This window comes from Rhinopithecus bieti, unplaced genomic scaffold, assembly GCF_001698545.2.
Source record: "Rhinopithecus bieti isolate Rb0 unplaced genomic scaffold, ASM169854v2 scaffold_21891, whole genome shotgun sequence".
Classification (NCBI taxonomy): domain Eukaryota; kingdom Metazoa; phylum Chordata; class Mammalia; order Primates; family Cercopithecidae; genus Rhinopithecus; species Rhinopithecus bieti.
The window spans coordinates 1,603,290-1,625,351 of record NW_016810869.1 but is presented as its reverse complement, the minus strand read 5'-3'; the positions used below and the strand labels follow the sequence as shown (position 1 = coordinate 1,625,351).

At 33.6% G+C, this 22,062-nt stretch overlaps 1 protein-coding gene across 4 annotated transcripts in view; it reads right to left on the bottom strand.

Moving 5' to 3' along the window:
* Positions 1–22,062, bottom strand: part of CDH18 (cadherin 18) — a 1,176,273-nt gene that overhangs the window by 141,760 nt on the left and 1,012,451 nt on the right. For all 4 annotated transcript variants that reach the window (XM_017893219.1, XM_017893218.1, XM_017893220.1 and 1 more), the window contains one exon: positions 11,756–11,923. In XM_017893219.1, the coding sequence (XP_017748708.1) occupies positions 11,756–11,923 (168 nt within the window). The remainder of the gene's footprint in view (positions 1–11,755; positions 11,924–22,062) is intronic.

Sequence of the window (22,062 nt, the reverse complement as noted above, 5' to 3'; positions counted from 1 at the left end):
CAAAGCTCCAAGCCTATACACATTTGAATATTTTCCAGAGTTTTATAAGTTTAGCTCAGCTAGTTTTAAGTTGCTTTTGATGTTTCCATGAGGGAACAAGAGCTTCATAGAAATATCAAAAAGTGACTTAAAACTAGGTGAAATAAACTTATAAAAGCTCTTGGAAACATTCAAACGTGGACAGAAAGCAAGAAAATACTCAACTAAGGAAAAGATAAACTCAAGCATTAAGTATCTGTGGTGTTTCAACTTGCTCTTGCCCCGTTCCCTTCCCAGGGCAAGGAGGTCTTGGTCTGCAGGAGGTGACAAGCCAGTTCCAAGATCTGTGCTCTCTAGGAAAAGATCAACAAAATTGATTGGCTAAGAAAGATAAAGAGGATTCTCAAATAATTACAATCAGAAATAAAGTAGAAATACACCCTGATTTTACAGAAATAAAAGGATTTTACAAGGAAGTGCTGCAAACAAACACCAACCACCGGGATAATCTATAAATAATTAATATATTCTTATAAATATGACTTACCATGACAAAATTTGGAGGAAATGAAAAGCCTGAATACACATACTACTAATAAGGAGAGTCAATAAGCAACCAAAAACTTCCCAAGAAAGAAAAGTCCTGCAACAGATGGGTGTACTGGTTTAATTCTACTAACAATTTAAAGGAGAATTAACACTAATTCTCAAAATCATGCAAAAAGTAAAAAAACAAGGAAAATTACCTAATTTATTTTATAAGACCAGCATTCTCCTGAAACCAAAAATAGACAAAGACACTAAAAGAACAGAAAATTAAAACCAATATTCCTTATGAATAGTAATGCAAAATTATTAACAAAATACTAGTAAACTGATTTCAGCATAACATCAAAGGAATGTACACCATGAGCAATTGGGATTCCTTTTTCCTGGAATGCAAACTTAGTTCAACATAGGAAAATCAATTAATTTTCATTTCCATTAACAGAATAAAGAAAAAAAAAAATCACAAGGTCATGTCAATTCTACAGAAAAAGCAATTGACAAAATTCAATTCCATTTTATGATTAAAAAAACATAAAATAGAACTATAAATAAAAGAAACTTCCTCAACATAATTAAAAGCCATATGTTAAAATCCCACAACTAATATTCAAATGGTGAAAGATTAAATGCATTTACTGTAAGATCAGGAACAAAAGAGGATGCCTACTTTTGAACTTTATTCAACATAATACTGGAAATCCTAGCCAGAGTAATAAGGCAAGAAAAAGAAATTAAAAGCATCTGAATAGGGAAGGAAGTAATACAATTATCTCTGTTCACAGATAACATGATCTTATACTTAGAAAGCTATAGGGATTACACAAATACACACACCCACACACACACACACACACAAACTTTTAGAACTAATAAAGCAATTCAGCAAAGTTACACGACAATGAATAATTGCAAAAGAAAATAAAGCAATTTCATTTATAATAACATAAAAATGATAAAATATTTAGGAATGAATCTAATCATGTGTGCACTGACAATGACAAAATATTGTAGAAAGAAATTAAAGACATAAATAAATGCACACTATTACAAGTCAACACTGCAAAACACACACACACACACACACACACACACACTCCTATCTTTTAAATGGGCAAAGAACTGGAATAGATATCTCTCTAAAGAAGATAAAAAAATTAAAATTAAAAAAAAAGAAGACAATGACTAGTGTTGGTGAGGATATGGAGAAATTAGAACTCTTGTGCTCTGTTAGTGAAGCAGTGAAATGGTACAGCCATTATGGAGAACAGTATGGAGGCCTCTAAAAAAATTGAACATGGCAGGGCATGGTGGCTCATGCCTGTAATCCTAGCACTTTGGGAGGCCGAGGCAGGTGGATCATCTGCAGTCAGGAGTTCAAGATCAGCCTGGCCAACATGGTAAAACTCTGTCTCTACTAAAAGTACAAAAAATTAGCTGGGCATGGTGGCAGGCACCTGTAATCCCAGCTAATCAGGAGGCTGAGGCAGAAGAATCCCTTGAATCCAGGAGGCGGAGGGTGTAGTGAGCCGAGATTGCACCATCGCACTCCAGCCTAGTGAAGAAGAGCGAAACTCCATCTCAAAATAAATAAATAAATAGATAAATAAACATAAAATTACCACATGATCTAGCAATTCCACTTCTGGATATATACTTAAGAGCATTGAAAGTGGGGTGTTAAAGAGATATTCGTACACCCATATTCACAGCCACCTTACTCATGATAGCCAAAAGGTAGAATCACCCCAAACATGCAGCAGCAGAGGAACTGATAAAATGCAGTATACACATAAAATAAAATATTAATTATCATTACAAAAGAAATTAAAATTTGATACATCTTACAGCCTGGATAAACCTTGAAATGTTATGTTTACTGAAGTTAGCCAGGCACAGAGAGACAAATATTGCATGATTTCACTTATATAAAGTACCTAGAACAGTAAAATTTGTAGAGACAGAAAGCTGAATAACCAGAGACTCAGGAGAGGGAAAATGGGAAAGTACCCATTAAACACTGGGCACAAAGTTTTACGTTTGCAAGACGAAAAGAGTTCTGTAGATGAGTAGTACTATTGGTTGCACAACAATATGAATATACATAGTGTTACTTAAATGCACACATTAGAATTGTTAAAAGGCTAAATATTATCGTATATATTTTTTAACTACAAAAAATAAAATCAAAATGAGAACAACTACTAATTGAGCTGTTCTTCAGAATGAGAAAAATGAAGAAGAGATACAACAAATGCTGGGAATTTATGATGAAAACCTGACCAAAATCATAAAAAAGTGGAATATGTTATTACTAAAAAAATACAATTATCTTCAAAATGCTAGTTTTGCTTAGATTTTCAGTGTGTGAGGCTTAGATTTTCTGAGATATGAGGTAGGGCAATGTGCATTTTTCAACTTTAGGCACCGAATTGTTTATATTATATCAATAAAATCTTTTTGTATTCCAAATATATGTGAATAATTTATAAATTATATTCTAACTCATTAGAAGTTTTTTTTTTTCCTTTTTAATTTCTTCAAGTAGTGCTAGAATAATTTATTCTGGTTTTAAGACTACATAATTTTACACAACTTAGGAATACAGATCTCACTGTGTAATAGCTTTGTATCTGGATGCACCATAATTTTGTATGCCATATGTGATCCTTTCACATAATTTCTTAGACTGCATCATAAAATACTAATGATTATGTAAAGTACATTTAAGGAAGGATGATATGATGGGAATAATAAAAAGGCATTTGTCTCACTGAGGCTTGTCTCTTTTAATATACTTCTTTTCCTCCAGGACAGCATTGATTCTAGTTGCTTTTTAAAAGACCTTGTGAAAGGCCGGGCGCGGTGGCTCAAGCCTGTAATCCCAGCACTTTGGGAGGCCGAGATGGGCGGATCACGAGGTCAGGAGATCGAGACCATCCTGGCGAACACGGTGAAACCCCGTCTCTACTAAAAAAATACAAAAAACTAGCTGGGCGAGGTGGCGGGCGCCTGTAATCCCAGCTACTCCGGAGGCTGAGGCAGGAGAATGGCGTAAACCCGGGAGGCGGAGCTGGCAGTGAGCTGAGATCCGGCCACTGCACTCCAGCCTGGGCCACAGAGCGAGACTCCGTCTCAAAAAATAAATAAATAAATAAATAAAAAATAAAAAAAAAAATAAAAGACCTTGTGTCTTTACTACAGTAATTTTGTCAGTTACTTGAATAAGTCATTCCCTATGATTAGCCCAAGGACCTATACTACAAACTCTGTAATAAATTTAATCATTACATTTGTTAGAACTATTTACTATTTTATAATATTTACTTGAGAAAGTGAGATGCTTCTCGGGGAAAACTGACTTGACATGTGAGTGGTTAGAAACTATGATGTCTGACTTACAGTTTGCCTGTCTTTCCTGATAAAATTAATCAGAGAGTTTTTACAATCTCCACTTTAAATGTTTATGCAAATATAGTTTATGCTGAGAATGCTAATTTCAAATTAAAACACACACACACATACACACACACACACACACACACACACACACACACACACACACACAAGTATTCTGAGATTTTCCTGCATTTAAGAGACTTATGTTGAATATTGATTATTAAGCATTGTGGTTGGCTCTACGTGCAATGTTTTTTAAAACATAAATCAAGTAAATTTACATACTACTGCCATTTGCCATACATTAAAAGGGCAATTTTCCTCTATCAGAATCTTTACTGTTCTCAGAAACATCTTTAAAATTGTTTAACCCAATACATTCTGTTTCTATGTGTCAACATGCACTATAGGAAAGCTGATTATTCTACAGAATTTTTTTTTCTTCCAAGTAATACTATAGTGGAACACTTTGTTTCCTCTCATTTTTAATCATAAATAACACATAAATGCTTGAAGAAAGACTGTTGGAAATTTTAATTGAAACAGTCCACTTTTTAAGCATTCTTTGAAGGTGTACAAATTAATTTTAATGCCTACCTATAAGAATCAAATCATTTCTTGGAAATGATTTGATTTCTACCTAAACAAAATATTATGTAAAGGAAAAGGAATTATTCTGCAACTTTGTTATGGTACACAACCACATAGATTAAAAACAAACCATAATACCATTGAAATGTCATGACTAGTACATTTCTAAACAGACAACTCCTTATAATTTCAAAATATTCAACTCTGAAATCAGAATGTAATACTATTATTTATTTATAGCAATTACTTTGTCAGAAAGAATATGATCTACAGGTGTATGTGTCTTATGTAATATAATAATATATAATAAATTAATTCTCGATTGTCTTTATAAATTAAATATCGTGATGTAAGATAAAAAATATTGTGTTTTTATGAGGGCTAAATGAAAATAAAATAATAATATTACTCATAAGTTAATTTAATAATTTCAGCTTTATTTTAGAGTTCATCCTTTCAATTTAGCCACATAGAATATCAAATTGATACAGAATACATCTAATTATCTTCCATAATCCTTCCATTTAAACTTAAGTGGAATGATCTTTCAAATCTGGATATGATGGAGTGGTATATCTAACTCTGCCATATAAAACAACCATAAATGCTGCACAGTATACAGAAAATGACTGTTTTAAGGCATTGAAGAGCAATTAATGTAGGGAACTCTGGATGAAGTATGATTCTTGAGAGAAAGAAACCATAACAAAACAAATTTTATATGCAAATACACTGAGGGCATTTTAAAATATGTAGTGCTAGGGGAAAGAGTCCAAGCAGAAATTGTGGAGCTTTTGGAGGCAGGTTGGAGCTCAGAGCTGGCACAGGGGCTGAGAAATTGAGGACAAAAGCACAGAGAAGAAGAAACCTTAGGTAAGTGATGCCAATTTTCTTGTGGTAATTGTAGACACACCCACTACTTTGACATATGTAGAGGCGCAGAGAAACCAAGAGAATGTATATCTGGAAGGCAAAGGCGCTAGGCAGAGATTTCAGCAGCCATGAGGTACTGGGGAGTCAGAAATTAGTAAACACTTGAGACTAGTGGAGAGTAAATGAAGAAAGATCTAGATTCAGGAGTAAGAGTTAATTCTCGGAAGTAAGGAGATAAATAAAATAAGCTAGTGCTAACAGAATCCAACTGATTTAAGTAATCCACACTCTATATGTCTGCAAGAAATAACTCGCCCCTCTTTGAAAGATTGCATAATCATGAACCTCTGCAACTCCTTTATGTAATGTTCAATCAGTAATTCAAAGGCATGATTAAAAATGAGCATTGACTAAAACTAAGAAAGAAAAAATTAAAAAAAAAATGCCTAGGCATGATTATGATATTAGAATTCTACAAAAGAGATTTGAAATAAGTATGGTTAATATGTTTAAATAAAGAAAAGGATGGGGAATTTCAACAGATACTAATCATCTGTATCTACTACCCAATAAAAATTTTAGAACAAAAATATCAATGCTGAAGTGTGTACCTAATATATTTAATAGATGGGTTTAATTGCTGAATAAAAAACAGAAGAAAGGATTGGTGTACTAGAACATAGGTTAATATAAAATATCCAGGTTAAAGAAGACTGTAAAAAACTGTAGAATAATAACTATTATACAGCAAAGACAGTAAAGATGGATGTATATAATTGAAATACCTAGCTGACATATTTTGTAGAACTAGTAGAAGAGAAGTGAGAAAATGAGGTGGAAGAAATACTTGGAAAAATTCTGACCAAGAGTTTCTCAAAACTAACAAAAGATAGCTTAAAAAATCATTACAACAATAAGTCAGATTTTTAAAAAGTAAATACCTAGGTACTTTGTAGGTTAAACTTTTGAAAACAAAATACAACAAAGAATATCTTAAGAGAAGAAAGATGCATTAAACTACAATAAACTAATGTACAGTAAAGCAATTCTACAGTTGCTTTTTTCAATGAACAAGATGGTAAACAGCAAATTATATTAATAATTATTGAAACAGAGAAAATCTTTCAAACTAAAATTCTACTCTGATTGGAAATGCCCTCTACAAATAAAGGCAAAATTGTAAATTTATACAGAAAAGCTGAGAAAATTATTGCCAGCTGTCTATCACTAAAATGGGAAAACACAGTATTTTTAGGAAATTTATAATTCCCCTTAGAAAACAATAATTCTAGAATGAAATACAGAAATTCAAAGAGAAATAAATAGTACCAGGAGGGGTAAATTATTCTTGACTTAAAAAATAATTATTTGTTATAAACACAACAGCAATAATGACAATTTCATATAGGACTGAATATATAAGATGACAAAAATAGAAAAAAAAGCAACAAAGGGTTAATGACATTAAACAGTTTTAAAGTTGTTCTATTTTCAAGCAATGAAATAATTTAAGGTAGAGTGAAATAAATAATAATATCTATAGTGTTATTTAAATAGAAAAAAGTGTAAAAATGTAAAATTTTAAAACACTGAATGGAGGACAAAATTAATGAAATTAAATAATTCAAAGAATATGAGAGAAGGGAAAAAAGAGAAGAAAATATTAGACAAATAGCAAATGATATACCTAAATGAAACTATGTCAGTAATTAAGGTAATTATAAGTGTAGTAAATCAACAAAAGCAAGAGAAATTATAACGTCATTTTAAACTAAAAAACAAAAATATTAGCTAATTGGTCACAAGAAACATGTATAAATTAAGAATAAAAAATTAAGAACAATAAAGTTTGAAAGTAAAATTATAGAAAGCATTATACCATGCAAACCATAACCAAAAAGATATGAAGGAAAAAAAAGAAAACTCTGGAATAGCTATAGGAGACAAATTAGACTTTAAGGTATGCAGCATTATTAGAACTATAGAGATATGTTTCACAATAAAACAATTTTAATCAAGAGAAAGATATCAAAACTTTCAACCTGTGTGCATCCAATAGCATGGTTTCAAATTGCATCTAAGAAAAATTAGAGGGAAAAGAAGAGAAATGGAAACATCCACTAACATCTTGGAAGCCTTTAACATCTCTCTCAATAATAGACAAGCAAACATTCTATAAGGATATAGAAAATTGGAATGGTACAAGGAATAAACTGGAATGAAATTTACATATATAGAACACTAACCAAGCAGCTACAAAATTTACCTTATTTTAAAGTGATTAGGAACAGTTATCAAAATCAAATATATACTGGTATTTTAAATAAATGCTCAAAATGTTTCAAAATATATGCCTGCAACCATAATAAAATGACCCAGATATCATTTTCAAAAGACACTAGAAAGACCCCAATTCTTTGATAATTAAAAAAAAAAAAAAAAATCCTGCACATTTTGATGGGTCAAGGGTGAAACTTTTTTTTCTTTTAATTTGTTTCAAACACAATGTTAATGATGAAAATACTATATAAATTCATATTTGTTCTCATAACAATGAAAATAAAAAAAAAAACAGCTCTCCCCTAAAAGTATCACATCAGTGCCAATATCTTCAGCAATATTTTCTTTTTCATTAACATTATACATTGTCCAAACCAGTTAAACAATTGTGATGTTTACTAACTTTATGGGAAATACTGCCATCTATTGAACTTTTAGAGCTTGATCCTCCAATATTACATGATACTAAACCAACTGCAGTCACAAGTGAGTTTACATCCTTGGCAATTTGCTATCATTTAAGTTCTGGAGAAAGTTATGTTAGATTAATCTAACATAATGATAGTAAGTACCCAAAAACTTAAGCTCACTTGTGGCTGCAGTTGGTGCAATGTAATATTGGAGGATCAAGCCCTAAAGGTTGATTCATTGTGATTATTTGGCATGTGTTATGCTTCTTTCTGTTACTAGATTATTTACCTTACAAGAGCGATCCTCAATATAACGATATAATTCCTTCCATTTAGGATATAGAAGGTTTGTTTTGTAAACTTTCATGTAAAGTATTGAATTTTATATGCATATGGTTTGTGCAGAATAGTAAATGTCAGTGACTTTTAATCTATCCAAGAATAAGTTATGCAACAACCATAACCCAGAATACAGTTTTTAAAATCCAGAACAGGAAATGGATGAATAAGATAGATGATCTTTAATAAAAGAACTAACACTAGGGAATTTTATATCTTTAGATAGATGATTTTCTCTAGAAGGAGAAGTGCACATCATTTGTGTACTTTGAGTAGAATTTCAAGTCATAGATGGGCTGATTTGTTTTCTTTCACTATGAGTCTTTTCATATTGTTTTGTTTTGTTTCAGTGGCTCCTTTTCCAACACCATGTAGCCCAAAGGTAGGCATCAATTTGAATTAACTACCCTTGCAGTTGGGCATGCATTATCCAGTCTCTATGCTCCTTTTTCACATTCCTGATACTGACAAGCAACCTGTTTCCTTCAAGCCATTTATCTGACTTGTATCCTAAGCTACTGAGTTTGTAACTCTCTAGAGTAGAGACATTGTAAAACAAATTATTAGCTCTAATTTACTACCTCTCAAACACTTACTCAAAGCCTATTTACTTCAAGATAAAGTGATAACTAATTACCATGCAATATAACTACCCTACTCACTTTCTCAAGCATGGTAGATTAACCATGGAGGAAAAAACACTTTGAGAGAATATTTTTTTCCAAAATTTGTAGTGGGGGATGTTTATACAAGAGTCAATTGTAAGAAGTATAACTGTCTCAGACAGGTGATGAGAGAAAGAAGTAGAAAGGGCAACTGAAAAAACCTCACATTAAGAGAAACAATTCAACTACTGGTTCCATTTGATGACAGGATATGAACTTTATAGAATTTGAACTGTGTATAGACTTGCTCATGTCATGGTATTTTGTGAATACATGTCCTTATATCATTTCTTTTCTCCAAGCAGTATACAATACTTCCCCACTAGATACATAGCTGTTTATTTAATAAATTGCAATTTATGGATAAATTAAAGAGCACTTCACTACAAGCTACTTTTGTCATGGTGACACCAAACTTTTGCAAAGGCAGCATTGTTTTGTTCAAATGGAGTGCAAAATAAAGTATATTTTAAGAAACCCAAAGTTTTTCAAAACTCTAAGAACACCTTGAAATGCAGCAGGATTTATATCTGTCAGCCGTTCTCCTGGAATGTTACTGACTGAAGAAAGATAGAATTCATTAGACACAGTGAGTTAACTCAGAGGGTATACACTTATTCTGTTTGTCAGGTAAAGAGATTATTTTATTGTACACTGATGCTTCAACACTAACACTATTATTGATCAAAATAATAAAATTAGGAACAAATGTCTCTTTATTATATATCTATATTCATCTATATGAATAATATTCCTTATATCCATCACAATTAAAATGTTCTGTAAATCTCTAAAGTCAGTCTTAATAAACCTGTAAATTTAATAATTATTTTAGGAAGAGATGGAGAAAAAGAGAATGGGAGATGCTATATGTACTACAAACTAGCATTTACTGAACCCTATGATGTACAACCTGAGTTTTCTATTAAGGCTATAATATGAATGTACATCTTGAAAATAGTGGTGGTAGAATCTATTTGAAAAAAAGATAGGCAAGTTGGTATCCTAAATTAAAATAAAGTTTATATTCTTCTGAGTCTGTATTATCACTTATTATCTTTTTTTAATCTTCAACTTCAATCGTACCGATCTATGAAGTAATAACATTTACCTCATGGTGATATATATGTATATGCATATTGTTTGAACTAAGTGATAACAGTGATACAAAGGTTCATCCTAATCTGTAAAATGTTTTAAAATTTAATTATATTTTATGGCTCAATAAAATGTGAACTTACCTGTGATCTGTACTTTTTTCATAGAGCAAAGGCCACATGAACGCACCAAGTAACATTATCTTATCTCTGGCATCAATATTTTAAAATGAATTTTACTTAACTATGACTATGATTTGCATGCATTTAATAATAATCTTTTAATAATGGTAGTTTGACAGAGTATTTAAATTCAACTAATTTACTCGTTAAGAATCAATTATCCAATGCTGGGTACTCGCTGGGCTGAACACCTAAGTTTACAAAAACAATTCAATGTCTTCCTATTACAGGATCTCATAAGTGGAAGGGGATCTATGTACCTGCAGAAATTAGTCTAACATGAACAAGCACGCAGAAGTGCTCTGCAAGACGGAAAAAACAGTATCTTCTAATTCTGCAACAGGAATTTCAGAGAAGTTTGTAAAAGGGATTTTAACAAAGGGCTGTGAATAAAGAAAAATTTTAGTTGAAGTAAGGATGTACAAAGTGCTATATTTTAGGAGGAGGCAGCATTCCACTGTGTCTAGGCCTGAGGTGTACTGCCAATACTATTAAGAGACAAGAGATAAAGCTGAGAAAAGCATTTCACTCTGACTTGAGAAGAGCCTTTATGACATACCAAAGCATCTAATCTATGACAGTTTTTAAAAATCATTTGTAAGATGAATGTAAGAGACAACTCCTCGGTAGGATATTTGTGACTGCCGTATAAAATGTTATCTATAGTATCTTCCATTTTTAAAATACTCAAATATATTATAATTATATCCTTTACGTTTGGAACATGTCATAAACACCATCTCCCTCCAAACCCACAGGATTCATATCTCTCCTGTCTCCCCAAATTGCCTACTGAATTATGCTTTCTGTTTTCAAGTCTTATATTTTACTCTGAGACTCCATCTTACCATATTAGCTGCAACTTGCTTTTGGATAATGAGTGTGTGTGTGTGTGTCTGTGTGTGCGTGTGTGCGCGCATGCACGTGTGTGTGTATGTGTGTGCTTGCATGCATGCATCTTAATTGAGCATTAATTCATAACATGAAGAGTTTTTTTTTTTTAATTTTAGTCACAGAAAGTATGTATGGAATAAGATTGCATGAGAAGAATGTCCACATCAAAATACATTTTCAACATCCCCATGAATACTTTAAGAATACACAGCTACAGCGGCAAAGGCAAGGTGCCAGATTTTAGTAACACCACATCATTTTTAATACTTAACTTGATGCCAAATGAAACTCCCACTCTGAACATGTTCCCAGTTATTTCCTAGGTTCAGAAGACCATAGCTGGAGTGTTTTTCATGAGTCTTACAGGAAGAAGGGTGACCATACAGCACAAAAACAGAACAATTCCACTTAAGGAAACAGTAACATAACATTGTTCAAGTATTTCATCTTTACATAAAAAGATAATGATAAATTCAAATCATGGAAAACAAATACGTACTTTGAGGAAAGCGTGGTGGGTTGTCATTGACATCAGTTAAGGTGATGTTGACTGTTGTAGACCCAGAAAGCCCTCCAACTTGCCCAGCCATGTCTTTGGCTTGAATGACCACCGAGTAATGTTCTCTGGCTTCTCTGTCCATGTTATGTAAGGCCGTTCTAATAACTCCTGGAATAGATATGTTTTAATAAACCGTATGAGCTATACAATAAACAAGTATCAACAAACATACATACATATTTTAACAAATGTCTTTTAAAATAGCATATTTTTGGGATAAAGCCTCACATCTGAGAAAAAACAATACCTTACCAATGCATGAATACTGTCTCTTTGAAAAATTTACTTATTATCCCATGCCCCAAACATCCTATTAAGTAAATTAAGATGCCTATCTCTCTGCATTCCTTACATAGATGGTCCCTTGGTCCCGACATGGCTCATGCCTGTAATCTCAGTACTTTGGGAGGCCGAGGTGGGCGCATCACAAGGTCAGGAGTTTGAGACCAGCCTGGCCTATGTGGTGAAACCCGTCTCTGCTAAAAATACAAAAAAATTATCTGGGTGTGGTGGCACATGCCTGTAATCCCAGCTACTCAGGAGTCTGAGGCAGGAGAATCGCTTGAACCCGGAAGACAAGGTTGCAGTGAGCGGCGATCATGCCACTGCACTCCAGCCTGGGCGACAAAGCGAGACTCCATCTCAAAAAAAAAAAAAAAAAAAAAAAAAAAAAAAAACAAAAAAAGTACATGGTCCCTGAAGGACAGTCCTGACACCCTATTCCTAGTGCTAGTGTGCTGAACATTTTACAACTTGAGCTCCTCAGAAGTGTCAACTAAGATGGGCATATTGATTTAAGCAGAAGCTAATTTTCCTCTTTATAGAACAATTTACATAGCTTCCTGGCAGAGTTATCAATGTTTAATGATGGAAAACATTTGAGGAGTTTGGACACTTAAACAGTGATTGTAGGCAGGAGGCATCTTAACATGTATCAAAGACTAAGAAAGTCACTATTTTTGTTAGAAAACAACTTTAAGGAGAACTAAGTATTTAGTTAAAATACTTAGTATTTAGGCAAAATAAAGAAACTGATAGGGTTTATTGTATAAATCATATGTAAAAAAATCACATTTTTTATCATAGTAGTGCAAAGAGGGATGTTTAACACACTTTTGCATGATGAACCCTTGGGTTGATAAAGAAATTAAAACTATTAAATACCCATTTGTGATTATGCATACATAAACACCTACCTCAACATACATCAATTAAATAGCTCTGTTAATAGAGTCTTACATTTTAAAGCTAAAAACACATTTTCCGGAGGATAACGCTTACTCAGGGGATATTAACTATGCCATAACATAGAATATTGTCCTCATGTCCATGAGATTATAAACATGTGTATAAATATATGTATATTTATGTGTATATATGTATTTATATGTCCATCTATATATGCATATAATTATAATATATAAACATATTTGATCCTTCAAACATAAGTCATTTTTTCATAAATGTATTTTCATTAAAAATATTTTAATCATGTCATCTTTAATAAATACACCAATGACTTTCAATCAAACTCACACTTGATTAGTTACAGTACAATTCTTAAGAAGTTGTCGATTATAACTGTTATCTATAAGCTTTACCAAATACTTTTATGGACAATATTTTCATTTATGAGAAGAAAGGAGTTATATATTTATGATAAAATAGCCTTTTAAAAGCAGAAAGGAGTATTCAATGACTTGTTTTACACTTATTTTGAACATAAAAAAGTAAATCACTATTTTCTTTTTTTACTGAATTGATTGGCTATGTAATAATGACTTTGAGAGGAGAGCCTCAGGTATCAGAAGAGTAGATCCCATAACTTTCACATATTGTGAATATATAATTGAGGGAATTCAGAAAAACTTTCCTGAAGCTAAATAGAAATGAAAATTATTCTTATCAAAAGAAATTATAATAATATGATAATAAATGATTCATCTAACTCATGCATATGAAAAAGCCTCAAGCACTCTTATTAAAAAAACAATGTTTTATCATGTGATAATTACATTAGTAGGAACTGAATTGATACAGAAATGAACAAGCAAATAATTTATGAAATTGTTTTATGAAAGAAATTTATGTTTTCTACTACTTGAAAAAAGTAAAGCTGTCTTTCCTAAGGAGAATTAATTATAAATGGGACTTGTTTTTGGTGGGGAGAAATATGAGATTATTATCAAAGATAAAGGTTTACAATAAAATTATTAGTGAATTTTGCAAAATAGATATGTAAAGGTAAAACTAAGTATTATGAAGTGAATGACACATATCTACAACCACTTACAGGATGGAATGGGAAGAAACTTGCCAGCCAAATTTGCTCCTGAATAGAAAAGACCATATCCAAAAAGGACCCATACTTCTCTGAAAGGATTGTCTCGGGATTAATTTAAAATCACAACTCTTGGTTGGGCATGGCGACTCAGGCCTGTAATCCCAGCACTTTGGGAGGCCGAGGTAGGCAGATCACGAGGTCAGGAGATCAAGACCATCCTGGCTAACACGGTGAAAGCCTGTCTCTACTAAAAATACAAAAAATTAGCCGGGCGTGGTGGTGGGCACCTGTAGTCCCAGCTAGTCAGGAGGCTGAGGCAAGATAATTGCTTGAACTGCTTGGGAGGTGGAGGTTGCAGTGAGCCAAGATTGCACACTACACTTCACCCTGGGTGACAGAGTGAGACTCCATCTCAAAACAAAACAAAAAACAAACAAACAAACAAACAAATCACAACTCTCTTGAGGATGGCCCAACTGCATGTGCTTAACTATGACCCCTGCTGGAGACATACAGATAATCAGAAAGTGTTACAGTCAAATTGCCATAGCAACATGATTTCAGTAAAAGATGATCACTTTTTAACCTGAAGCCCAGATGCATTTTCTGGGATAACTTAAAGTACAACTGATACACAGTAACTTCGTATTTTTCCTTTTAAATAGACTCTATTTAGAGCAGTTTGAGGTCCTTTCACAGTAAAATTGAGCAGAAAGTACAAAAAATTCCCATATACCCTTTACCTCCTCCATGAGCACAGCATCCCCACTTACAGCGTTCCATACCAGAATGGTACATTTGCTACTATTGATGAACCTACATTGACACATCTTTACTATCCAAAGTCCAGATTTTACAATAGGGTTTACACTTGGTGTTTTATGTTCTATGGGTTTTGACAGCTATGATGACATTAAACTACTTCATAGTACCAAAAGAATAGTTTCACTGCTCTAAAAATTGTCTCTTCTCTATCATTTATCCCTCCCCTACCCCAGCCCCTGGCAACCACTAATCTTTTTACTGCCTTCATAGTTTTGCCTATTCCAAATGTCATGTAATTGGAATCATACAGTTAGCCTTTCAGATTGGTTTCTTTTACTTAGTCATATGCATTTAAGGTTTCTTTATGTCTTTTCACAGCATGGTAGCTCATTTCCTTTTAACTCTGACTAATATTCCATTATCTGGATGGATCACAATTTATTTTATTTACTCACTTACTGAAGGCCATCTACTTGCTTCCGAGTTTCAGTGATTAGGAAGAAAACTGCATAACATCTACGTATGGGTTTTTGTATAAACCCAAATTTTCAACTCATTTGGGTAAACACAAATAAGTGTGGTTTCTGGATTGTATAATGAATTTACCTGAATTTGTGAACAATGTTGAAATAAGTTAGGGGAAAATGGCAAACATTTATATCTTACCAATATTGTGATAAAAAGAATTAAATTCAAGAGTAATTCACAGCCTACATTCCATTCTCAATGCTTAGCATAATAGCTGTCTTTTTTTTTAACAGAATAAAATATATGTTATGAGTAAACACACACCTACACCCTCACCACACAGATATATACATTGATTCCCCCCGGCCCAAATTTTATGCACGAAGCTACATTTGACCATAGTGAAAACATCAAGCAGAACGATCGTTTTAATAAAAAATGGGTTAAATGTGAAGCTATACAGGCAAAATGATCATATGTAATGGTATTTTCAGGAAATGTTCAGACTACCTTGTCCTAGCTTAACTTTTCCAATGCTCCCTTTTATTTAAAACAGTGTGGCAGTTTGGACGATCAATTATTTTGTCACTCTAATTTTTAGAATATTGCTATTGGTCTTCAAACTTCTGTTTAAAATTATCCTGAAGTTTCCTCAATGAACAAATTGCTTGTATTCAGTCCCCAGAAATTTTCATTTAGTAATCCGAAGTGGGACTGGCTTACACATATCTCCAATAGACTATTGTATTAATCTGCTCAGACTGCCAGAACAAAATACCATAAGTTCGGTGGTTTTAAAAACAGAGATTTATTTCTCACACTTCCAGAAGCTAGAAAGTCCAAGATCGAGGTACCGGATGATTTTATTCCTGGTGAGGTGTCTCTGCATGGCTTGCATATGGCCACTTTCTTACAGCGTCCTCACATGGGCTTTCTTCTTTGCAAGCACTGAGAAGAGGATGGGGAATCTCTCTTTTTTTTTTTTTTTTTTAATTTTTTTAAGCCACTATTTTCATCATGAAGGTCTCTTCCTCATGACCTAATCTAAGCCTACCTTCATTCCAGAGGCCTCATCTGTAAATACCATCCTATTTGGGGTTAGGAATTTAACTTATGAACTCTAGGGGGGTTGGATACAAATATTCAGTTTTATTTATGTGCAGGTGATTCAAGACCATATGCTGAATAGACAACAATTAAAAAGGCAAAGTCCTGCCATTATGTTTCCATGCATTTCTTCACACTTTATCTTCATCACGTCATGCCAACAAATATATGTGTATGGGGATCACATAGGCACATAATACACAAGAGTGAAGTGCATTTTACTCAATTATAAAGGCTAAGCCAATGGATAAAGATATAATAAATTATATATACCTAGTCCAAGTAAGAAAATATGTTTTGTTTGTTTGGTTGGCCATTTCTCTCATGAGTCCATGTATACAGTAATTGCAAAATAATTTACTCTTGTCTTTGATAAAGTCTTACTAAGGGAACACTGTGTAGCCTTTTCATTTAGTACATTTTTAAAGCCAAAAATACAGAGCAGTGAAATTAATTTCCATAAATTACTGCATTGCTCATTTGTTTAAAAATAAAGAAAAAGCTCCTCTTTTCAATACATCCTAGGTAAATGGTTATGGCATATTCTGAATGTTTGTCGGAAAGACTTCACTGGGAATGTTTACTTCAAAAATTGTGGGTTGAATCAACAGGATGTGATTACCTGTGTATCATTTTGTTTTGTTTCTTATTACTTCGCTGGTAAACAATGTAGGTGCCCGATTGCCGGCAAATTACCTCTGACTACTGTTTCCCAATCACCTTGATATGTAGGGGCTTGTAACTGGGAATTACTTTCTGCTATACACAAGTTCATAACATTGAAAATGTGTCTGTGATTATAAACATTACTTGTTGAGCTTGAGCCACTAGCCTACCATATGTTTATGCCTCCTGACTAATAATATTCGTACAGCAGTAGATCCTCCAAAATGTTTTCTTGCATTTTTACCCACTGAAAAGAATCCAAGATGAAAATGTTGTACACATTTTGTTTATTAGATAATACCACAGAAGACTGCAAAATAAAAATGCCTAACAGGCTAGAACAAATAAACAAGCCTGCACATTTAAATTCTTACAAAAACCTCCAAGGTAGACACACATATTTATGAGAGAAAATGGTAAGGTTCCTTCTATGTCTAAACTACACATGCGTACTTCTGCTAATTTTTCTTTCTTTCTTTCTTTCTTTTTTGAGACAGAGCCTCATTCTGTCACCCAGGCTGGAGTACAGTGGTGTGATCTCTGCTCACTGCAACCTCTGCCTCTTGGGTTCAAGTGATTCCCCTTCTTCTGCATCCTGAGTAGCTGGGGCTACAGGCGCATGCCATCATGCCCAGCTATTTTTTGTATTTTTAGTAGAATTGGGGTTTCATCACGTTGGCCAGGCCGGTCTTGAACTCCTGGCCTCAAATGATCCGCCTACCTCGGCCTCCCAAAGTGCTGGAATTACAGGCATGAGCCACCACACTTGGTCTACTTTTGGTTCTTTTTCTAATTTGTTCAGTTTTTCATTTATTCATTTAACATTTATTATTTTACAGAAAATAGGTAGGACTCCCAGTGTTTCTCTAATGGGACACGTGGACCACTTAATAACTAAATGATGTAAAGTGCTCATTACCGTGCAAATCTACTCACATCTTCGACCTACTGAATTAGAATCCAGGGCAGTGGGTCCCAGGCATAAGTTGTGTGACAAGTTGCCCCAGAGATGCTCGTGAATGTACACATTTGAAATATCTACCTATTTAACCACATATGGTACCTGGCCTTAAGGTACTCCTGTTTCATTGGAAGATCTGTTTATTCAAATGAATATGAGTACTAAGAGATTTAGATATATCTAAAAGTTTCGTTGACCATTTTCTAAACGAAGGCACTAAACATGCTGGCAGTAGTAAGTCTTCTCTTCAACTGCCTGATTGTGGTGATTTAGGTACTTGTAAAATTCTTTATGTTATCTACACAATTTATATTTAAGAATTTTAATATTTACTATATTACATGCTATCTATATTTCACATTCTGAATTTTCCCAAATGACTTTATGAAGATAATGCATCTTCCATAAATTTTGTCTGTATAGAAAGCAAAAATAATTAGACATTTAACTGATGCATATCCATCAGCAATGTAATACAGAAATCTGTTTTTTTCATTCATCATTGCCAATTCAATGTGTGCTGAATGTGTTTCCACTCTGTATAAAATGTGGGGTATAAAGACATATAAGATACAGCTTATGAAGTTGAAATGCTATGATTAGAATGTTCAATGATATGGAAACAGATATGCGAATCTCTAAAGTAATACAGAAAACATTTTACTAAACACAAAACAGACTTCAAAGGCCATAGTGATCACAATGGAAGCGGATGAAGGAAGATTACCCATCGGGGAGGGCCATGTTTGTAGGCTGTGGATTGTATGGAGAAAGCAGGGTATTCATGGAAAGGACACTTGACATGAACCAAGGCTTGGGGTCTGGAATATGCACGGTAATATTGGACAGTGCACAAATTTAGCTTCAGTGGAAAGCGTTAGTGAGATAACGGCAGAGATTAGGTATTCAGTGATTAAAATACACCTTACACTTAAAGTTGTTATTTAATTTTAATATTTACAAACATTCAATATTTTGTTTCTCAAGTGGCTGAAAGTTTGAATAGTTCTACCATTGCCCTTGTGGAAAGTCAAGATTGACCAAACTTTCCTATTTGTCAGTCATTGTTACGGCTGCGGTTTAACCAGGGCATGGTTGTTTCTATCTCTGCTGGTAAATTTAGCACATTTGTGATTCCAAGCTTCCAGTGGGTGACAGATTAAAACCTCAGATTTTATTTTACTTATAAAGAAAAATATATATGAAATTATATGAGACACTGGCATCTTAAAATTTCTTCTAAAACACAAGCTACTTAGCTGCAAGCTATGACTCCTGGAATTCACAATCATAAATTCACAGAGGTAGACATTTTTATGCTTTAGTAGGAAGATTCAGTGCTTCTCTAATGTTTTTTTCTCTTCCTACCATTAAAATTGATGGTGAAGTATTTCATTTCTGCTGAGGAGAAAAGGAAGGAGAATTCATATGTTTTGTGTAGAGACTGTGAATTAAGAATTCCTCAAGGAAATTCATTTAGGGTACATACCTCATGTATGTATTGTCACACATTCTATTAGAATGTGAAAAGAAAAGCTCAAAATGTCCATAACTCCTCTCAGATCAGACTATTACAAATTTGGAAAATCTGAAATCATACCCGGGATTTCCTGACACTAAAATCTTAATGCCACAGTGGCATTAGCTCAAGGAATTTAGCCTTTGTAACTTGCAGAGTTTATAGGACAGAGTTAGTGTATTTTGAGAGGGAGAGATAGAGAGAAAAGAGGAATAAGGAGGAGATGGAGAGGGAAAATGAAAGAAAGAGAGGGGGGACATCATCATAAAAGTGGTCACTATCTCTAAGAATTTGAAAACATAAATTAGGCAGATGAAGTTATTTTAATACATCACTAAAGATGTTTCAAACTTAGAGTATTTTATTTTATGTTTTCATTTTCTTTGCATTTTGTTTATTTCTGTTATTATTGTTCAATGTGATCTGTGTTTTCAAAAGCTCCATTTTTCTTGCTGATATATTGAATAATCATACTGATAAAATCATAGGGCTGCCCAGGGATTCTGCAAAGGGCTACTCTTCTCCAGACTGCCAAACCTTCAGCACAACTACTCCATTCAGCAGAATGGAATTTACTAACACATTAAGAGAATTTACTAATGGCATAACAGATGCTCCTTGACTTATGATGGGATTGCATCATAATAAACCCATTACAGAGATGAAAAACTATCATGGGTAAAAAATCATCTAAATATGGCAAAAAAATAAATTAAACTGTAGACTTTCACAATAGGTTTACCTGTGAATAAATATCATTAGATAGTACAGAAAAATATCACTTTTCTGCTTAAAGAGGTATAATTTGCCACTCCCTGTTGATATGAAACTCATTGCACATAGTCAGCAGCCCTGTGGTTTAGCCTAAACAAAACCCAGGTTTTTTTTTTTTTGGATGTAGAAATTGAAGTTTCTAGATCATAAGGTAGTTCTATTTCTTGATATTATGTCGAATTCCTATGCCGCTTCATTTCCACCAACAGTATGGCTCTCCAACCTCATCAACACCTGTCTTTTGTTTTTTGATAATAGCCATCCTAGCTGGTATGAGGTAATGTCTCCTTGTGGTTTTGATTTATATTCTTCTGATGATTAGTGTTGTTGATTATCTTTTTATACACCTATTGTCTATATCCAATAGAATTACAATCGGGATCTCATAGAGATACCTGCACTCATATGTTCAGTGCTGCATGAACCTTGAAGACATTATGTAATGTAAAATAAGCCAGTCACAGAACAAATACTGCATGATCTTACTTATATGAGGAATCTGAAAATGTCAAATACATGGTGGTTTTCCAGGGGCTGAGTGAGAGAGAAATGAATTGTTGCTGTTCAATGTGTATAAAGATTTAGATATGCAAGATGAATAAGTTCTAAAGGCTGTACAACATTATATCTACAGTTAATGATACTGTATTGAGCACTTAAAAATTTGTTTAAAGGGTCATTCTCATAGGTGCTATTACCAGAATTAAAAAAAAAAATAAAAAACAGTAGTGTATCTAGTAACTATATATTGAATGGGACATTATTTTTTGTGCTCTCAATCACCTCCTTTCCCTCTCCAGAGTTGATGGAGCATATAGAATTCTGTTGGCATGTATGCATTCATGAAATCATTTACACTTTTGTCTTAATAATTGTTGTTTTTGGATGAAAAAAATAAGAAAGAAACAGCTACTGGATCCTGCCTCAAATATTTCTCTACTGTTGGCCAATAGACCCTCAAATAGATTTTGAAAGGATATCTGTACCTTGGCAATGTGATTTCAGAAGCAGCTTCTCTTGGCCAGATTAGATTCTAACAGCATTAGAATCAAAGATCCCCATTGTAGGGAACTTCCTTCAAGAGATGGCAGAAGGATGATAAGTATACCTGGGTTACTTAAAGTTCCATTGCCAACTGTTCAGAATACAGTCTTTTGCATAATAGAAAAAAGAGTGAGATCTGGAAAAATAAGGTTATCTTGTTTCAAGTGGCCATTAGCCCTTAGGATCTTCTCTTTGTAGAGAATCAAATATCAATGCTACTATCGCTACCATTTAGAGAAAATGATCATGGCTTGAGGGATTAACAAAGCCTCCTATAAATTCTTTGACAGTAGTCCCATCAGTCATCTGGGTATATTTGCCTTCTCCTTAAATTTGTGCTGGCCTGTGACTGCTTTAATCAAGGCAGTACAATCAAAGTGACCTTAGGAGTGTTTGCTCTGTTCTTGAGGGTTTTAGAAGCCGCTGCCTTGATCTCTTTAGCTTGTGAGCTTTCTTATAAGTGGTCTAGCTAGATCGTTAATGACACCATGTAGAGAGGCTCTGCGATCACATGGAGAAAGTGAGGCATCCAGTTGGGCACAGTCTCCCAGCTGTTCTCACTAATGCACTAGACATCTCACTGCACCCATCCTTGAACCTCCCTGGACCCATCCTTGAACTTCCATGCAAGTTGATATGTCAGATGGATGCTTTACCCA